The sequence below is a fragment of the Lissotriton helveticus genome, chromosome 3_1 (assembly GCF_964261635.1).
Source record: "Lissotriton helveticus chromosome 3_1, aLisHel1.1, whole genome shotgun sequence".
NCBI classification, from domain to species: domain Eukaryota; kingdom Metazoa; phylum Chordata; class Amphibia; order Caudata; family Salamandridae; genus Lissotriton; species Lissotriton helveticus.
In genome coordinates, this window is record NC_136061.1 from 797081667 (window position 1) to 797100729 (window position 19063).

The 19063-nt window shown below is 41.2% G+C and overlaps 2 protein-coding genes across 5 annotated transcripts in view; one reads left to right on the top strand and one right to left on the bottom strand.

Annotated features, from left to right (window-relative positions):
- The window catches only part of PLEKHA7 (pleckstrin homology domain containing A7), a 988577-nt gene that overhangs the window by 860822 nt on the left and 108692 nt on the right, over positions 1 to 19063 (bottom strand). The window lies entirely within an intron of this gene.
- Positions 5436 to 6118, top strand: LOC144824749 (cilia- and flagella-associated protein 119-like). Its single transcript, XM_078683763.1, has one exon. The coding sequence runs from the start codon at positions 5438 to 5440 to the stop codon at positions 6002 to 6004; it is 567 nt and encodes a 188-aa protein (XP_078539889.1). The 5' UTR covers positions 5436 to 5437; the 3' UTR covers positions 6005 to 6118.

The following is a 19063-nucleotide window of genomic DNA, read 5'->3' on the forward strand; positions in this document are numbered from 1 at the left end:
GCAAATAGACATGCTTTCTTGTGGCATAGCTGTGTTACTTTCCCAATAGCTTCTGACACAAGAGGTAATAACTATGTATGTATTTTGTTGCAGGAGCACAGCTTTCAGCGCTAGCCCTAATTTAGTTCCTCTATAGCAAGGAGGCACATTTGAGTTCTCCCAGCCCACACCCTTGCCAACAAGGAGAGAGAACAGGCTACAGAACAGAGAAGAAAGTGAACAATGTCACGATTTAATCAGGGGGAAAGTAGGGGTACTTTTTCTTTGAAAAATAAATAGGTAATGGTGTTCAAGAGTGTAGTGTTCTATTGTACACCGACCTCTACATGTTGGTGGTACTTACTAAATTAGTCATTTATTAATATTTTAGGAATTGCAACTTTTCAAAGGTTGGTTGAGGGTTAAGATTATATAGGCAACTTAGCGTGACCATTTCAGTCCTTTTTCTACATTATCACATTTCTATTAGTATACCGTACCATTTCCTACAAATGTACGTTTTCACTACACTGCTCTGTGTTAGTAACATATAGATATATAGATGTTTAGCTTTAAATAATGGGGATATTTTTCACCACAGGGTTGAAAATGGCAACACATTGACAAGTGTGAAACTAGAGTTGTCTACGGTATCTCCTAGAACACAAAGTCTGAATTCATCACGTTATTGACAGCCACCCATGTGCAATTTGTTTGTTGTTGTGTGGCCACCACGGATTTTCTTCCCCGGCACAGTTGATTCATTAGATCAATTCACAGGGCTAGAGGAGTTATGGATGGATTAGGCTCAAAATTACTTCACCTCCATCAGCTGGGCTTTAAATATCATAAGTACTTGGTATGCTGCCACCCACATTGCTGTTTGGACATATACTCCAAGAATACAAACAAAATGATGCCTTGCCACCCTCATCCAACACCCTTAGCAGTCCTCTCCCTCTTGTACAGACAAATGCCTGGCGTTCTGCCACTTTCCTTAACCAGTCTTCATTTCTACTCTCCAACTATCCCATCCCTGTGTTTTCCTTTCCACTGCACTCTTGGGAACTTTTTACCCCTTCCAGATCTTGAAAATTGTAGGACCGATGGATGTATAAACCCCCAACCCCCACCCTTTGGGAATTTCACCTCCACCTGAAGCTTATCTATCCACTTTCAAAATGAGAGTTATGAGTTGCCCCAGAATTACCTTAATTTCATGGTCAGCTGCTGGTATGCACCACTTGCATTCTCCCATCATTGTACAGAGGCTGAATTTGGGTGTGATGGTAGCCTCTATACTGCCATTCCAGTGTCTCCCTGCAGACTCTTTAGACTTATGGAAGGCAGTAGAATAGTGTCACATAGACCACCAGCTTCCAGCCCAACGTTTTCAATGCTCTGGCATTTTGAAAAGACAAAGCTCTCATTTAGGTCAAATCTGTTTGTTCAATGTGATGGAAGCCATAAACAATACATGTTTGTTGTTTTTATATTTTATTAAGTGCAAAACTATGAACCAGTGTTACATATAAGTAGCTGTAGCACCCAAGATTATTGGTTATGTTGCTGGAGGGGATGTCATGTACAGATCAACAGCTTGTAAATTATTTACCCACTAAATTCATCTACAGACTAATTATTGATACACAAATTAGTAAGAATATGAAACTAGAGTGACCATTCATTTTTTATCAGTCTTATGTTACAATTTTTTCTTCCTGTTGTATGCAATACTAATCATTCCTTAGTTTTTTAGGTAAGTCCAATACATCCGATACACAAATTTACCTTTCTTACACCTGTCGAGAATCTACAAAAGCACCTTGAAATCCACACTGGTAAAGCCCACTCAAAGGGTGGAAACAGGGCATTGCCAAGAATGGTATACCTTGGAAGTTTGAGAATGTCCACAAACATATATAGTTGTGCGCATTCCCAAACTTAGGTTTGTAAAACATTCACTTTAAATTAAAAGAAAGATTCAAATGATACTTAACCTCTTCGATGCGTCGGCGACGCTACCGTCGGCGTGTGCGTCGGATGGCCGGGGGCCTTCCGAATGCGCACACGTCAAATTTTGCCACACCGCAGCGGAATGTGCGCCGCATCGAAGAGGTTAATGCTTATATCCAGGACGAAATAGAAAGACAAGTTATTCTGTTACCATCTAACCCCTTCTTCACCGGCATCATCATGTGGCGTAGATATTTTGATGACATCTTCATGTTATGGAGGTTTGACATCAATGATCTACGCCACTTCCTGCATTGAGAGAATAACAACTGTTCGGGTCTTAACTTCACCTCTATGTCTGATAAGTCATCTATAGACTTTTTGGACTTAACCATTTTCCATCATGAAGGTGAACTTTTGACACGGTTATTCAGGAAACCCACTGAGAGGAATACGTTATTAGAATACACAAGCAATCACCCCAGGGCTTTGAGAGATTCGCTACCCTTCTCTCAGTTCCTTAGAATTAGGAGAAATTGCTCCTGTAGGGAGGATTATTTTAAAGAAAGCACCATCCTTGCCAATAAACTTAAAAACAGGGGCTACCCGAGGAGAATTGTAAAAAAAGCCTTGAAAAGGGCATGGTATCGTCCTTGAGAAACACTATTAGTCCCCAACCCGAAAAAAGATATGGACAGAATAGCATGTGTAACGACTTTCTCTCCCCTGTCTAACAAATTGAGGAAAATGATACTGCATCATTGGCCTGTGATCAATGCAGGTATTCTAGAGATCGACCGTCCTCTGTTTGCTTTCAAAAAGAGCAAGAATCTAAAGGATCATTTGGTCCGCGCAGCTCTACCCAGTCCTACCCAATCTTCCACTCTTGAAGCGGCATGGGGCCTGGCCCCCATTGTTGGACACGTCAAATGTGGGGGGTGTACTGTCTGCAACCTGACCATTGAAGGTAAAACTTTGGTGTTTAACAACATTACGTTTAGATGTAACACTCTCACAAACTGTAATACGAATAATGTTGTATACCTGATTCAATGCCCTTGCAGTAAAGTTTATGTTGGTCAAACGACACAGAAAATCAGAACACGCATCTGCCAACATAGAAGCCGCATCAGGTGTCGAACGCCGAATGCTCCACTGGTGGAACATTTCATGGATGCGAACCATTGCGAAGATGACATTCGGTGGACAGTTCTTCAGGCACTGAAGCTACCCCAAAGAGGAGGGAGCATGGCAAGTCTCCTAAACAAAGAGGAACTAAAATGCATAATAATGTTGGACTCGATCCGGAATGGACTAAACCGGACGGAGGATTGGACTTCCCTTCTCTGAGCTTAGAATATTCCTCTTTGTTTGACTGCCAGATACTCAGTTTGTATACCAGCCGGACTGGTAAGGTGGCCCCAAAATGGACATTTTTGTAAGGGGCACAGCATTCCAAACGCAATTTATTCCAGCTTTTAATTTTATTTCATCTGTTTTTTATAAATTAATGCTTTGGAATGGTTGCTTGGTATAACTGTATATCAATAGTAGAACCACTTAATGTGTAATCCTGTGCACATAGTTGTCATGTGTATAAATGTTTGATATAACTGTATCAACATTAGAACCATTTAATGTGTAATCCTGTGTACCTAGCTATCATGTGTATAAATGTATGGCAGAAAAGGATAGTCCTTCGTTCTCACAGGTATTGCACTTCTCCTCGGATCACCAAGGTCGCTATGCACCTTCACACCAGTCACTGGCTCACTCCGCAGAATCACGATCACATCATTATAATATGGCCACCACGGTACTTGACGGTAACCATGCATTAGTTAACTATCAGGCCACTCCAATATGGCCGCCATAGCTGCACTGGGAACCGCTAGTGCCTCCTCTCTTTTGACCTTCGTAAGCTATAACAACCCGGAAGCTCGCCTTTACCACAACACCCGCAGGATCCCGCTGCCCGAGTTGAGGAGAGAGACCATCGAGTCCCCTTCAGCGTTGTCTTGCTACGTAAATTTCTACAGAAGGAAAGCGTTGGCCTGAGCCCCTGAATGCCGTAAGCGCATTGCCCTTAACGTGACCCCCACTGCTACTCACGGGGCGAACTACTCATTTTTTGTCCTTGTCCCTAGCACTAATACCGCCGTAACAAAGCGGCTTGAGTAACCCAGGAGCAGTGTACTCCGAATATTGAACCCAACCCGACCAGTGAGGAGGACTCCATCGTGGGTCCCCGACCGGTCTAGACACGACTTCATATTAAGGTAATCAGGCCCATGCACTCGTGCACATGCTTACTCACGCTTTTGTGTGACACTTGCCCGCCCGTAATTTACACGGCAATTCCTTTTCAGGCACCCGAAACACGTGGGCACCTTCAACACCAACAGCGCCTGACCCTGACCACAAAAGGACTCCGTAGGTCAGTGGCTTCTGGGCACTTCGTATCGGCTTGCATTATAGATGCATGACACTGCGGTCACATGTGTAACAGTTATGATAAACAACCTTCGCTATTTCAGTAGTCTAATACCTATTCACTCACTGCGCCATTTTTTACTTAGCGACTTGCCTTCCTCAGATTGAGCTTACATATCCCTGGCGGCATCACGGCGGAACTATTGTATGCCGGTTAAACCATCAAGGGGCTCCTCAATATCTAGGCACCTGTCCCCTCACTGCGCCGACTTTTTTTCCTAATCACCAGCCTTAATGAATTTCTGTTTGCAGTGCTTTTGCTGTGTCCATGTCTGGTAATCCAGCCTGTTTATGTCAGCAAATCGGCACTTGCCTTTTACCGCGCCGTTTTGTACTCAGAAAATCGGCACCAAATCGTCTTTTAATCTATCACTATTTCATTGTCTCTTCACACTGGCCCTGGCTGGTCAGGTTTCTCACGGCACAAGGTTAGGCCACTACGACCGTCGAAACTTGGCACCCGTCCACCCACACTGACGGCAAGGTTTGTTACCACAACCCACGGCATGACCTCCAGCTGCACTAAGCATTGTTTTACGAGGCGTCCCTCACTTGCATGGTTGCGCCGTGAACATGTCACATAGCCACAAACTATGGTCACCTGTTTATTCATTAGCTGCCAGATGGATGTGTTCATGGACCTCGCTACCGAAAACGCTTCAACAATTCTAGGCGGATGCCTTATGTTTTTCTCTTTATTTTTTCCCCCTTTACCTCAACAGGCCTCTGCAATTCAAACAGGCAAGGATTAGTACAGTCCTGATGATGATCCCGGTTTATTAGGAGCCAGGGGATCAAAACGTCAACAGTTATGCAGTTTATCTATCTCTATATTGCCCTGTAGATACTGTATGTCGAAACTTGCTGAGATTGTGTAACATTTTGCAAGCGACAATTGGCTCCAACGTTTTTTGCCTGTTAAAATTCTTTTCCTCACTTGTTTACTTCTCTTACTATATGTTTTCTTACTTTGGGTTAGGTACAGGATTGTGCCCTATCTAACCTTAACATGCATCACATGAGCATAATAGAAAAAGCGGAAACTGCAGAAGAGCTGAAGTGCGTTCTTGCTGAGTTCTTTTACCTACAGGACATTGAGTGTAACCCGCGAGCCGCCGTTCTCCTCGAACTGTACTTCTACACCATTCAGTTCTGTCGGGATCACGGCTTCACAAGGGAACAGACCTCGTGCTTCTTCTCCATTGTGAAAGAGCTGCACCAGACAGGTCTAGAGACACCACTGGGGAATTTGGAGAGCTGTTACCGCTATTTTACAGACCTGCTCATGTGCCACTCTGCACGGCGTCCTCCATTCAGCATTGACCTCTTCAACCAGGAGCAGGTGCAGCAAATCACGGACTACGTGGTGAACACCTACTTCCGTCACTTCAAGCTCTACAAATATGTCTTCACCCCACAGGTTCGACTGGACATCTCAATCTCCTACGAAGGACTCGATGAGCCGGACACCCTCATGGAGGAGCAGTCACCTCGAGACAGTGAAGAAGGACCGAGTGCTGTAGATGAAGAAGAGACCGATGCAGAGAATGTGAAAGTTTTAGAAAGTAAGATATGATCTAGGATGGACCCAACAAGTTCTAAATGCTGAAGCTAAAATGGCCAGAAATACCAATGGAATTTTCAAGTTTTCCTCCAAGTGGGGTAACCGGCCAATTAAATAAATTATAGAGATATACAAGGCTATATAGGGGATATACAGGGGAGAGGGGTTGGCCTAACGGCTAAGGCGCTCGACCTCGGACCTGGGGATCTGGGTTCGAGTCTCGGTAACGACGCCAAAAACCCCCTGTGATTCTGGGCAAATCACTTAATCTCCCCGTGCCTAAAATGAAAATGTGTCCTCATGTAACGTAACTGGTGCTATGTAAAGCGCTCTGATAACTGATTCGGTTCGGTTCTAGTTCGCGCTATATAAAACTCTGCAAAAAAAAAAAAAAAATTGTGTGTATATGACCTCCCCTAGGTCAATTGATATCCCCTTGATCATACATTAAAAACTTCCTCACCCGGCTGGGTGGAGAAAATTGATTATAGTACTGATTCCGGTCTATAATTTCAATGTGTATTCTATTGAACTATCCTTAGGACCCTTGTTCTTTATAATAATTATATCCAGGACACAGGCAGTTCTGATCAGGATATTACTCTGCTTGGCAGCACTTTTCACGATCTGAAGTAGTCTGAACAATACTCACAGTAGCCAAACTGTACAAAGTAGGAATGAGATCTTTTCGTATTCACTGGATATTCAACCTCTGCCAGAGAAGCATATTTGTTCTAAGCCTTGGTATCAGGTATTTCTGTTGGAAGGTTTAAATCTCATCTTTATTAGTGTGTCTTTCAGAACATTTAGGATGCTGGTTATTTTTTTTGGCCTTTTTCTGCCAAGGGGCATTATACAGGCTATTCCCGCTCCATTTAACAAGTCTATTTGAATAATGTTTTCCGACATAATGAAACCAGATTAGCATTATCATACAGATATTGATTCCTATTGTTGCTTTCAGTGGGTGATGTCTGTGCTCCTACATCTGAAAGAATGAATTTAAAATTACGAAATAATGTGCACTTGGTTAACATGAAAGGGTTGTAAATGATATATATTTAAGTTGTATTTCACATAACGGAGCATTCTGAGTTGACAAAACTAAGTGTCAAATTAATTCTAAATTGTTGCACGTTTTATGGATTCTAGTTTCTCTCTGTGCAGCTCCAGTTAAAAATGTGTCCTTGAGCATTTTGTAAAATACACTTAATCTAATTGATTTTATGGTCATGTTTTATTGTATCTTAAAATGTAGTCTTCTTGGTGTTTCTAATGATCCAGGAGAAAAGAGCAGAACTAAACTGTATCTTTACAAGGCTGCTTCCTCTGGGTAGCAAAGGTTGTATATGTAATTTTAAAATGTGCCTATTTTTTACTTTAGTGTCGCACAATACAGGATTATTCATTAACTATAGGGCAAAAGTAATTTTCCTGGTGACGTGTTTTCCATTTCACCTTTGGATATTGTGATGCATCATTTGTTGCACACCATGCTGACTGGGATTCCTCTTTTTGAAAACCTACATAACATGATGTAAGCCTGGACTTTCTTTGCTCTCTTTGAAGGCAGAATCCATGTCAGTCTTCTTATTGACTCTATACTTAGAAAATGTTGCTCTTTGACTCATTATTTGCCTCGTGCTAGACCATATTCAGTTTTGAATATCAATTACAATACAACTCGTCTATATGATATGATAATTCCCATTTATTTACATTTTGAGATTTATTGATTTTAACTGACTTTTTCCCTTCTGTAGTGATTCTAAATTTAAATAAACCATTATGGTTTTGAATATTATCGGCTGTAAGTGATTTGACTTGGTTTATCTATATTCTGGGGCCATTTTCCTTTGGGACTCAGGCAAGGTCACTGATCCTGAAAACTAACGCCTAATATAAAATAATTTTGTGTGAATAGTTTCAGGAGACAAAACAGTGCCTGTGGTGTAGAATGCGAAGGTGTGAAGAATAGAAATACAAATAGAGATAAAATAATTCGGAGAAAATTGAATGAAATATGTTGTATTATGCTTGTCTCTTGCATTGCAGTGAACATACACATTGTGGTAATTGCTGTTTGAGTAGTTTGGTGCCTTGTATAATGTGCATCTGTATTGGTATTCTGGTGTTACGAACTATTGTGTGTGCATGATTTCAGGTGATTTGGGTTAATTTGTGGTCAGTTGCAATGTTTGATTACGGTGATTTTGGTAAACATACTTGTTTTTGAGGGTGAACACCCATCGCATGCGCATACGTCGCGTGATGTCACAACACACGCGACGCTACGATGCCTGCATTCCCGACGCACGACGCTACATTGCGGGCGCCATCACATCGCGGGGGCTTTTATAACGCAGGGACGGCGGGACACGGCGAGAGACAGGTACAGTGAACTTTAGTGGAGGGGACGGTTTTAGGCTTTTGGGCTAGGGCATAGGGTTAGGAGTGGAATATGGGGGGGGGTTAGGCTTTAGGGCTAGGGCTTAGGGTTAGGAGTGGAATATGGGGGTGTTTTAGGCTTTAGGGCTAGGGCTTAGGGTTAGGAGTGGAATATGGGGGTCTTTTAGGCTTTAGGGCTAGGGCTTAGGGTTAGGAGTCGAATATGGGGGTCTTTTGGGCTAGGGCTTAGGGTTAGGAGTCGAATATGGGGGGTCTTTTAGGCTTGGGGGCCAAATCGCGCATATGAGGGATTACGTATTTCTATGACATCTGAAATTAATTCCGTTTATACCTTCTTTTATTGGTTAAAGGACTTGCAAACATTAGCTGCTGCTATTCAGGGGAAGAATTGTTTCAACTCATGGCTCGCGTGGAGGTCCAGCTGAAACTTTTGTTAGACATTGCTTTTGAGGACCTAAGAACCTAAACTAGAGCTTTAAGGGGTGTTGTAAATATCTACGAGATGCCGCATCTAAGAGGGTGGAAGGTGAATGAATCAAAAAAGAACTGCCCTCATTGGTTGCTTTTCTCGGGTTGCTTTGCGGGCCGTATGGGGGATTTTTGCGGTTTGATTGAATGCGTGGTCGTAGTGTGCGATCAAAAAGTCATTTGCATGCGTGTGAATGCAGAGTCCGATGTAATGGTTTGCGTGGTGAATGCGTGCGATGTAATGATGTGTGCGATGTGAGGAATGCGATGTAATGGTGTGCGTTGTGCTCGTTTGCGTTGAATCGTCATACATCCGTTTTTGAGACATATTGTTGATGTTCATTGGTGTGAGTTTTTCATTGTGTTGCTTTGTTTACGCTGCAGAATGTTGATGTAGCACATTGTTTTGAATTCTAATCAAGAGTGTGTGATTTTTATATGACTGTGAGCTTTATAGGATTTAGGTTTATAAAGGAAAGGTGGGCGGATTTGAAGAAATCCAAAATCTTGAGTTATTATTGATATTATCATAATTTTTTACTTAGCAGACAATTGAAAAGTTGCTGAGCAAAAGTGTGAGTTTTTAGGTGGCAAAAGACACCAAATTATAGTTTAGAGTCTGTAAAAGTTCAGTGCATTGCGGGACGGTGCCCTTCATCAGGGGTATCGTTCATAAAGAAAAACAGTCAAGTGCCTGAATATGTACTCAATAATAAAACCTCTGTCCTCAAGCGCAAGTACGTCGACGGACGTACTTGCAAGCGACGGCACAAGTCTATCTGGTCCATCCGTTAAGGTATACTTTACGATTGATGACAGCGGTGTTACCCAGAGGTTTTATTATTCTGCATTCTGTCCATCAATTGTTCTTTTTGAATGAAGATAAACCCAGCACTATCCTGGGTGCTAGGAAAGAGCCAGGTGAGATGCCAAAAATCTTTTTAAAATAGAGGTTTTCTAGATTTTCCCGGTGTGCACTGGTCAAGGGCCAATAGCTTAACAACATACAGCTTGAGGAACTGCTTTTTTAAGGATTCAAAAGAAAATCTGAAATTTAGGTTATTAAACAGTTGAAGATCGTTAGTAGTAGCTAACAGTGACAATTTATATAATCAAATGTTTGTCCAAACAGAAATTATATGCAAAATGGAGACCTATATATTAAAAAACCCAGACTTGTTGCAACGGGGTATCTTTAAAAAAACAAGTAAACTTTTTTGCCTTCTTTGCAAAGATCAATATTTTACTCTTAGCAACACCAATACATAACCAGTTGGATTTTTCTTTGCAAACCCATGATTATCTATTCATCTGCATGCATAAGATATGGTATGTGGATTTTGCTTATTTAAGGTGAGAAAGAACTAGTCTGTGACAAAAACTAGGAATACCTGAAAGAAACAGTCTGAATAATGGGGGCCTAAATTGCATACCTGTTGCAGACCATTCTCTAAAGAAATCCTACCAGACAGGTTGCTATTTCCACGTAGACCCACCTCAACCAAAATCAGTGAAATATAAGTAAATAAGAAGTCTGTGTCATAGCAGATTCTGGTTTACCCGCTCAAAAGCAGTCTGGAACTCAACAAAGCAACCACATAGCTTACCAACCCATTGATCTTTTGTCAGACCACCAAAGAACAACCCAATGACCTATTGTAGAATAGTTTTCCTGGAATACACTTTTTCCCTTCAGAATGATACTGATGTTGGTAGCCCAGCTCTATATAAATATGTAAGATGGGATTTAGCAAAGATGTTCAATGTCATATCAAGCAATGATATAAGTCTATAATTAGTTCGATAATTGCAATCACCTTTTTAAAAAATTGTTTTATAATGGCACCAAGCCTTGAGTTTGGGATCATGTCTTGAAAAAAAGGGTAAGCATAGACCCCAAACATAGAAGGTCTTCACAAAAAACTTCCACCTCGACGACCCCAGCGATACCAACATAACCAACCTCATGGAAAGCATGAACAACATTGGCCTCAAGCAACTCGTCACAGACCATTCCCACATCGCAGGACACATGCTCGATCCCATTTTCACATCCAGCTACAGAGTCAAGTACAACCATGTCTCACAACTAATTTGGACCGATCACTACAGCGTTCACTTCACCATCTCAGAACCTACCATGCCCCTCAGCTACACGCGCAGAAACTGGAAAGAGATATCAGAAGACCAGTGGAACAACACTATCAAATCCCACCTCCCAGACACAACATCCAACTCCGAACAGGCTTTAAAAGAGCTTCTCAGGGTGGATCACAGAACACTCAGACACAATCGACCCGCAAAGCTAGCCAAATCCAAAGGACCTGCCTGAAGAGACAGATAGTTCACCGCGTAGCTGAAATCAGTCAAACGCAACTGCGGGAAACTACCACCTTCAAAACACCACTCAACCAGTACTACCGCCTCCTGAAAGAAACAAAGAACACCATCGCAGGCCGCACAGAAGCCAGCACAAACTGCTCTTCACATAGTGAAAGAGTTCTTCATCCCCGCAGCCACTGAGAATAACATCGCCCCCTCCTATGTGATACCCTGGCAGACTTCTTCTACAAAAACTTCAAATCCCCACCTCTGCCACCAACACCATCAGCCTGCTCACGCGAACACAAACCCTAAACACCTGCTCACCCATTGGGACCCTCTCACAACTCAAGCCACAATCCCATCAAAATTCCATGCATTCAGGAGCACCCACAGACTCCTGATCCCACCACATCTTCAACTTCAGGGGCAAGACGAATGACGATGAGCTCAGGAAAGTCTCAAATACCTCCATCACCTTACCCTCCTTCCCTGAAGACTGGAAACACACTGAAGTGAGACCCCCTCCTGAACAAACCATCCACGACCCAGCAGAACCGAAGAACTACCAGTCCATCTCTCTGCTCCCCTTTCCCGTTAAGGTTCTCGAGAAGGCAATCAATCAGCAACTCACTGAACGCCTGGGTCACAGCACCCTCCTGGACTCCTCTAAATCTGGATTCCGAGTCAACCACAGCACAGAGACAGAAATGATCGCAGCCACTGATGACATCAGGGTCCTCCAGGACCACAGCGAAACAGCAGCCCTCATCCTCCTGGATATGTCACTCACCTTCAAAAAGTCGCCTATCACCCGTCGATCAACAGACTCCACCACATCAGAACCTAGGGAGACACCCTCAAATGGATCGCCTCATACCTCACCGCAAGAACCTAGAAAAACTGTCTCCCATCGTTTCCCTTGGAACCCAAGACGATCATCCCCAAAGGATCATCCCTTTAACACGAACATAACCCCCTTGGCCAATACCATCAGATCGCATGGACTCAACATTATCTCCTATGCCCACTACACCCAGCTCATCCTCTCGCTGTCAGAAGACCACTCCACATCCAGAACCAACTTCCACAGATGTCTGATCAATGTCACCGACTGGATGAAAGACAACTGTCTCAAGCTCAACACGGACAAGACAGAAGTCCTGATCTTTGGAACAACACCTCGCTGTGGAACAAAGAATGGCGGCCAAATGAACTCAGCCCATCCCCCATCCAGACAGACACACCCAAAACCTCGGCCTCATCTTGGACAGCAAGGATCTATAAGGAAACAAGTAAACCCATCCCCATCCTCCTAGTTCCACACCCTAAGCATGCTCTGCAAGTTCTGCAGGTGTCTCCCAGTCAACACCAGAATGACTATCACGCAGGCCCTCTTAACCAGCAGGCTGAATTACGGGAACAAACTCTATGCAGGAGTCACCACATGCCTCCTGACGAGCCGACATTCAATACATAACTCAGTGGCAAGATTCATCCTCAACCTACACAGAGGGATCCACATCACACCCCATCTCAAGAAGCTACACTGGCTCCTGGTCCATAAGAGATGTCAGTTCAAGATGTTGACCCATGCATACTAAGGCCTGCACAATTAAGGACCAGCATACATCAAGAAACGCCTGACCTTCTGCCTCCCTCCTCCTTGCAGACAACACCAGAGCTACCGAGGCAACAGCGGAAGATGCTCTTTCTCTTGCCAGGCAGCCAAAGCTTGGAATGTCCTTTACCTGCACCTCAGGACCACCCCATCACTTCGGCGCTTCAGGAAAGGCTGTTGAAATGAGCACATCACCACGAAGCAGTTGGCAACTCTAGCTCCTTGGGACCCTCACATGTGATATTCCACACTTTATAAATCCTTGACTGATTGAACAAATTGCTGCAGGAAGACTAGAAAGGCCTCCCATTATTGAGGGGTATGTTTTTCTAATTGCGTCTGCAAAAATACCTGCTTTCTGAAACCTTACAAGCGTCGGTAAAGCCAATACTTAATACCATCAGAGGGATGTTCTACATTTGAGCCCTTTTTTAATAATACAAATTAAATATACCAAACCCATTTGTTTTTGGAAACTAAGGATTCTAAACTATCAGGCTATACATTCATAACCATATTCACTAAAAAACTAAAGTTTTTTGCATTTCCTTACATAAATAAGCTTAGTCTGAAATAAAATTGCATGATATTTATTATTCATACTGCTCAGCTTACAAAGATACGCAATATTGTTTGCTTTTAAGCAATTTCCAGAGCAATGCATTTACTTCATTCCTTAAATTGAGACACTCAGTGTCAAACCATACAATGAAAGTTTTTATCTTCTCAAAACCAGTGGTTTTTTCAGGGGTAAAATGAACTTTAAATCAACCAAGGCCTCTCTTATTTAGTAGGCTATACCTTCCCAAGCAAAAACTCCAGAAGGACATTCAAGTGTTTTTTTTCCGCATCTAATCTTGAACAGTTGCAAATTATTAACAGAGATTTTGACTGTACTTTTAGGGCTATCGCAAAATAAAATGAAATGATGGGCAGAGTGTTGAAACTTTTCAAACACTCATCCCAGAGATTTGGATTTAATCCATTGTTATTTTGCTCACCACCTCACCGCAGTTTGGAACCTGCCAGTCAGCATTGACCCTGCTCCCCATGGGAACAGTCCAGCGAAACGCCAGGCAAGGTCCTCCCTGGACCGGAAACAAGCATCCTGGGACCGGTTTCAGGGTATCACACCCTCATCAGCCAGGCTAGCTTGAATTTATTGACGCAGCGTACAAGGGACCCACGTCTGGGCATACCCTTAGCCACTTAGAGCAACATCACAAAATAAAATGATGGACTGAGTGTCGAAACTTTTCAAACACTCACCCGCCATCACAAATCTGGATTTAATCCATTGAAGTTTTTTTTTCTTTATTATTGTCGTCTGTCCGTGCCCCCTACACCTCACACCCTTGCCCCACTCTGCCATGAGAGTAGCCGCTACTCATTATACCACCTAAAAGGTTTTAACAAGATTAGAATGTTCATGTGAAACAAAAGAATAGTCGACTGCCTCCGTTTGTTTGCCTATCTGAATGTTGGACTAGCATGGCTATCACTAGGAAAACGACCGTTAAGATTGACTAGATTATGTCGGACTAAAAGTACAGGTATTTGTTTAACACTGGACAGGTAATTCTTTATTGCTGGGACTGAATCAAGAATCTGGAAACATGAGTGCTGAACAAACATTGCTTCATTCAGGTAAGCTAGTGGAAATTTTAAATTAAAATATCCTTCTATTAAAAGCATTACAGTTGGATTTCGAAACTTTAAATAGAGTAAGTCATAACCTCATTCCATGAAGTTATCTTGAAACAATGTTACATTAGGGGGAATAAAAACAATAATGCAAACAATTAAAAACATACATTTTGGGAATTGCTTCAAAAAATCAAACATGCTAATAACCAATTATAATTGTATCAGGATTAAAACGTCTCCAGCAAATGTAAAAGAAACCAGAGTAACCTGTCAGCCTGAAGGGTGACCAATATCTCGAGATTGAGCCCTTCTGAGCAAATAAAATAGTCCTCAGCAGCAGGGTTTCCCTAGTCACTTTTCTTGAAAAAACATAATGAAGTATTTATCCTAATTTTTTCCCCATATATTCGTCACTGTTTAAAACAATGGGCATTCCGTATCAAAATACATGGATTTACAGACTGCCTCACATTCTATGAACAATCACTCAGCAGGCCTTGTCGCTATGGACTATTATTATACCAGGTACTCGGCTTGAAAAGAGAAAATAAAAATGTTGAAGTATTGTAAAACATATCATTTCATACTGTAACTATAATTCTTTTCCCTGGACGACTGTTCAACTGAGAAGGTCCTTCCCGATCATGAAGAGCTGGTGCCAAGCAACTTCAGGTAGACCAGCTTTGTTTGGTAGGTACCAGCCCACCATGTTTCTTTAGGAAGATGGACACTGGATTTGTGTCGCCAGCCTCTGATGTTCCCTCAAATAAGTGGCATTTCTCTCAGCCAAGCATCTTGAATTACCAAGGCTACTCTTTTCAAATAAAACTAAGTGTTTGTGATCTCATCCTTTAACAAAAATGTCACCGTTTGCCAATCTTTTATATTTTTATCTTTTAGGGCATGTGTTGCTTGTAATCCTGCTAGTAACCTACAATGGGTTAAGGGGTTTACATTTAAGCACATTCTTTTTATGGGGGTTTAAAAGACATAATAGATCAGTAGCATTCTACCACAGAGGAGATGATACGGCTTGGTTGTCAAACCCTTCACTGAGCTCCGGCTCATTGTTATTTCCCATGCAACAATCCTTCCCCTCAAAAGAACCCCGAAAGGCTATGCATTTCTTTTGGACTAGAATATCTTTACTGGGACTTGGACACTTTGGTGAGGGGTTATAGGACAAACAGAGTAGGTAAAACCCTCCTAGTTTAATTAAGGGTGTTAGGTGGTCTGACTTGGTGCATTGGTCACATTTTTTGAAAACGCGGTTGCCTTTGCTCCAAAATTAAACCGAAACCGAGATTTCTAAGAGATAATAACATTTTCCTTTTTCAACTAACAGATTTGGAGAGGCTAAATTTAAACAGAACTCTAATTTCACTACACCTCTATCAAATAATTCTGGAAACTAATGATGGATATTGAGAGACAAAAACATTAAAGGGTTCAAATTGATAATTGTTTGCCAACCGAGGTTTTGTATTCAATACTCCCAAATTGCCTTTTATTTCCTCCTTTGAACCATGCATAATCTCAAGTAATTCAATTTGTTTAGCTTGATGGGTATATATAATAAAACTAAGGTCTTCAGCATACCTTGAAATGTAGTGTACATTAAAGAGAACATATGAAGCATAGACACCTCAGGCATCATACTCCCATTCAGTGACTTCACAAATTAGCTACCCACTTGGACATCTTTTGATGGCATTGATTCATTCCCTAAAGGAAGGATCACTGGAATTATGTGACTAGAAAGAACTAACTTATGTGGCAGGGTTGACTAAATTATGCGAGAAACAAAAGCCAATTATGCTGAATAATGCTGCACATTCTGTGATAGTATGAATTCATTAGTGGGTCATTTTTCCATAAATTAACACTGGCTGGGAAAAGGTTTCACCTCATTCATACTAGTTTAACTTCCAAAAACAGCAATAAGCAACTAAAAGTTGACCAGTGAGCCTTTGCAAATAGCCTTCCAGACTACAGCAACATGCCACCATCTTTTTCATAACTTCTGATCTATTTGATGCAGAGACAACGTTCTTTCTTCGATAAAATCTGCAAATGTATGCAGAAGATTGTAGATTATGTGGCAAAGTTCTCACAGTCATGCTGATGCACAAAAATGGCATCGCCGCAGAATTACATAATTCCAGTTGCCCTGTCTAAAAGGTTTACAACTTTAGAATGAAATGGAAGGCCTGTGGTTGATCAAATGTACCAATTTACTTTCAAAGGATGTGTGATCAAATAATGTCTAATTTTCATTTACATTTTAAATTGGGTGTGGCTGCAAGTAAAATAGTAAATATGTATGGGACATCTAGATCATTGTTGAAGAGGATGATCATATACAAATTGTGCAACATTCTCAGATGGTTCGATTAATCACAAATTGAACCGGTGTTTATGTGCAAATGGCAAATTTGTTACATTTATCAATCTGGTGGTAGAAAGGTGTTGATGTTTTGATCCACATGTCTAAATGGGATTGGTTCTTCCTTAGATAGCCATAACATGAGTTGGTTGTCACCATTCAGGGCAATAGGAGTCACAGGGAAAACACTGACATCAAGAACAAGTAGAAAAATTGCAGACTGATGATCGGTGTGACAGGGCCCACACTAAGGCAGTCCGGTATGGAGTATAAATCAAGAACAGTTTTTTTACCCAAATTCTATTTTAAACAAACTATTCAAACAAACAAACCTATGACGTTTAGACTGTCTGCTTGTCGATCATTAAATCAGTGTTCCACTGTCCATGGAAACCCACAGCTCCCTCCACCCTATTGAGCCAAGACTCGTTGCTGAGAAATTTAGTTGCAAAACATTTCTGCTAACTTTTTTTTGCCACAGTGAAAATATGTATTGAACCCAAATCTGATGTCAATAGAAGCATTTGTGCAGGGAGAGAAGAGTGGAGCAAACATGTATTTCAGGACCTTTGCATTGTATTAAAAAAAAAAAATTATTATACAAATTATGAAGTTGAGTATGTGATATGCTTTGATCTATAGACTGAAAGTGCATACTAAGCAGTATCCCGTTTGGCAACAGACTTTTGTTCAATTGTAAACGTTTGACAGAGAAACACATTGAAGACGGACATTATCTTGTATTATAATAAAACACCCAGTTTCCAAAAATAAAACATGCCATCGTTTAAGACTAAGCGAAATACTAAGAATAATAATCTAGCATAATGGGAAAAATATCCGAAAATAACCCTAGCAATCTCCCTCTCATTAACAATAAACCAAGACCGAAATTCTTGACCAAGAGCATCAGAGCACTGAAATGATTACCATTTTCACATGCCACATTACAGCTGTCTTGAAACCGATGACATACCTGGGTGAAAATAATGTACAATACAAATGAATCAATCTGTGTGTCTGAAAGTTTGGGGAAACAAATGATACAAATAATGCAGATATGATACTATTCCAGAAACCTTTAAAGATTTCCTTCTGCCTCCAGCCAGCACATGGAAGTATAAGTGCAAACACTTTGGCAGGTACATAATCCTCTCATATAACCATTACATGGGACCTGTTGGGGTATATTCAGTGACACTGAGGTACTGACAGCTTAATGGATCTGATCACCTATGCCTTCTGAAACCAGATTTACCAAAAAAGGAATTTTTTTCCCATTTAGTAAATCCATGTATTATTTCTTCTTTACTAGTGAGCACAGGTAGTTTGAGGTGTCTATGTTTTGTTGTATACTTGAACATTTCATGAAAATGCCACAATAGCATTCACTGTAGTAAGATAGGTCCACATACTTGTTGAGTTCGAAGAATATCCAATTTAACTTTGTGTCACTGTCCAATGGCCTCCTTGAAACAGATTGCTATCTTTAATAGTACTTATGCACTGTCTGTACTTTACAACCAGTTATTATTCTTCCTTTCACTCTGCAATACTAAGGTCTTAGCTGCACATGCACAAAACACAGTTTTTGGGCATACACATTCACATATAGGTGTTTCTGTAAGCACAGTATTACACAACAATATAAAACACAAGAGTGATACTGTGCCCACTATAGTTTTATGTTACAGAAGGCATTATTATTTAACCTGCAATACCTTTGTCGTGTAGACATACATTTCTAACTTCAAATGACAAGATTTTACTATACAAAAGGTTTTTATATATACACACATCTTATTGTACTCAAAATTACTAAAATGTAACTGGACACATACTACACAAAACATTATTTTACTGTGTACATATATGGATTACTGTCTGTAAAATGGTTACACACTCAAGTGTGCCACTGCACAATCACTGCTGGACATAAACCTGACTGTCGTTTACTCCAAATTGTGTGAATGTAGTTTAAGTATTACCGTGCACAAACCTGTTCTTAAATATGCAACATTTTCTTAACATTCGCATTAGCAGTTATTTACACATTTAGGATACAGAAACAATTGTGCTATTGTGCAATATAGAATTACAGTGTTGTAATTGTTGGATTTTAGTGCTGCAATGGTATTGCGGTTAACCTTGTTTCTTAGATCATCCCATTCCTTCATGCACTCAAGACTGTGGGTCCATTACATTTCCTGTTCTCCAT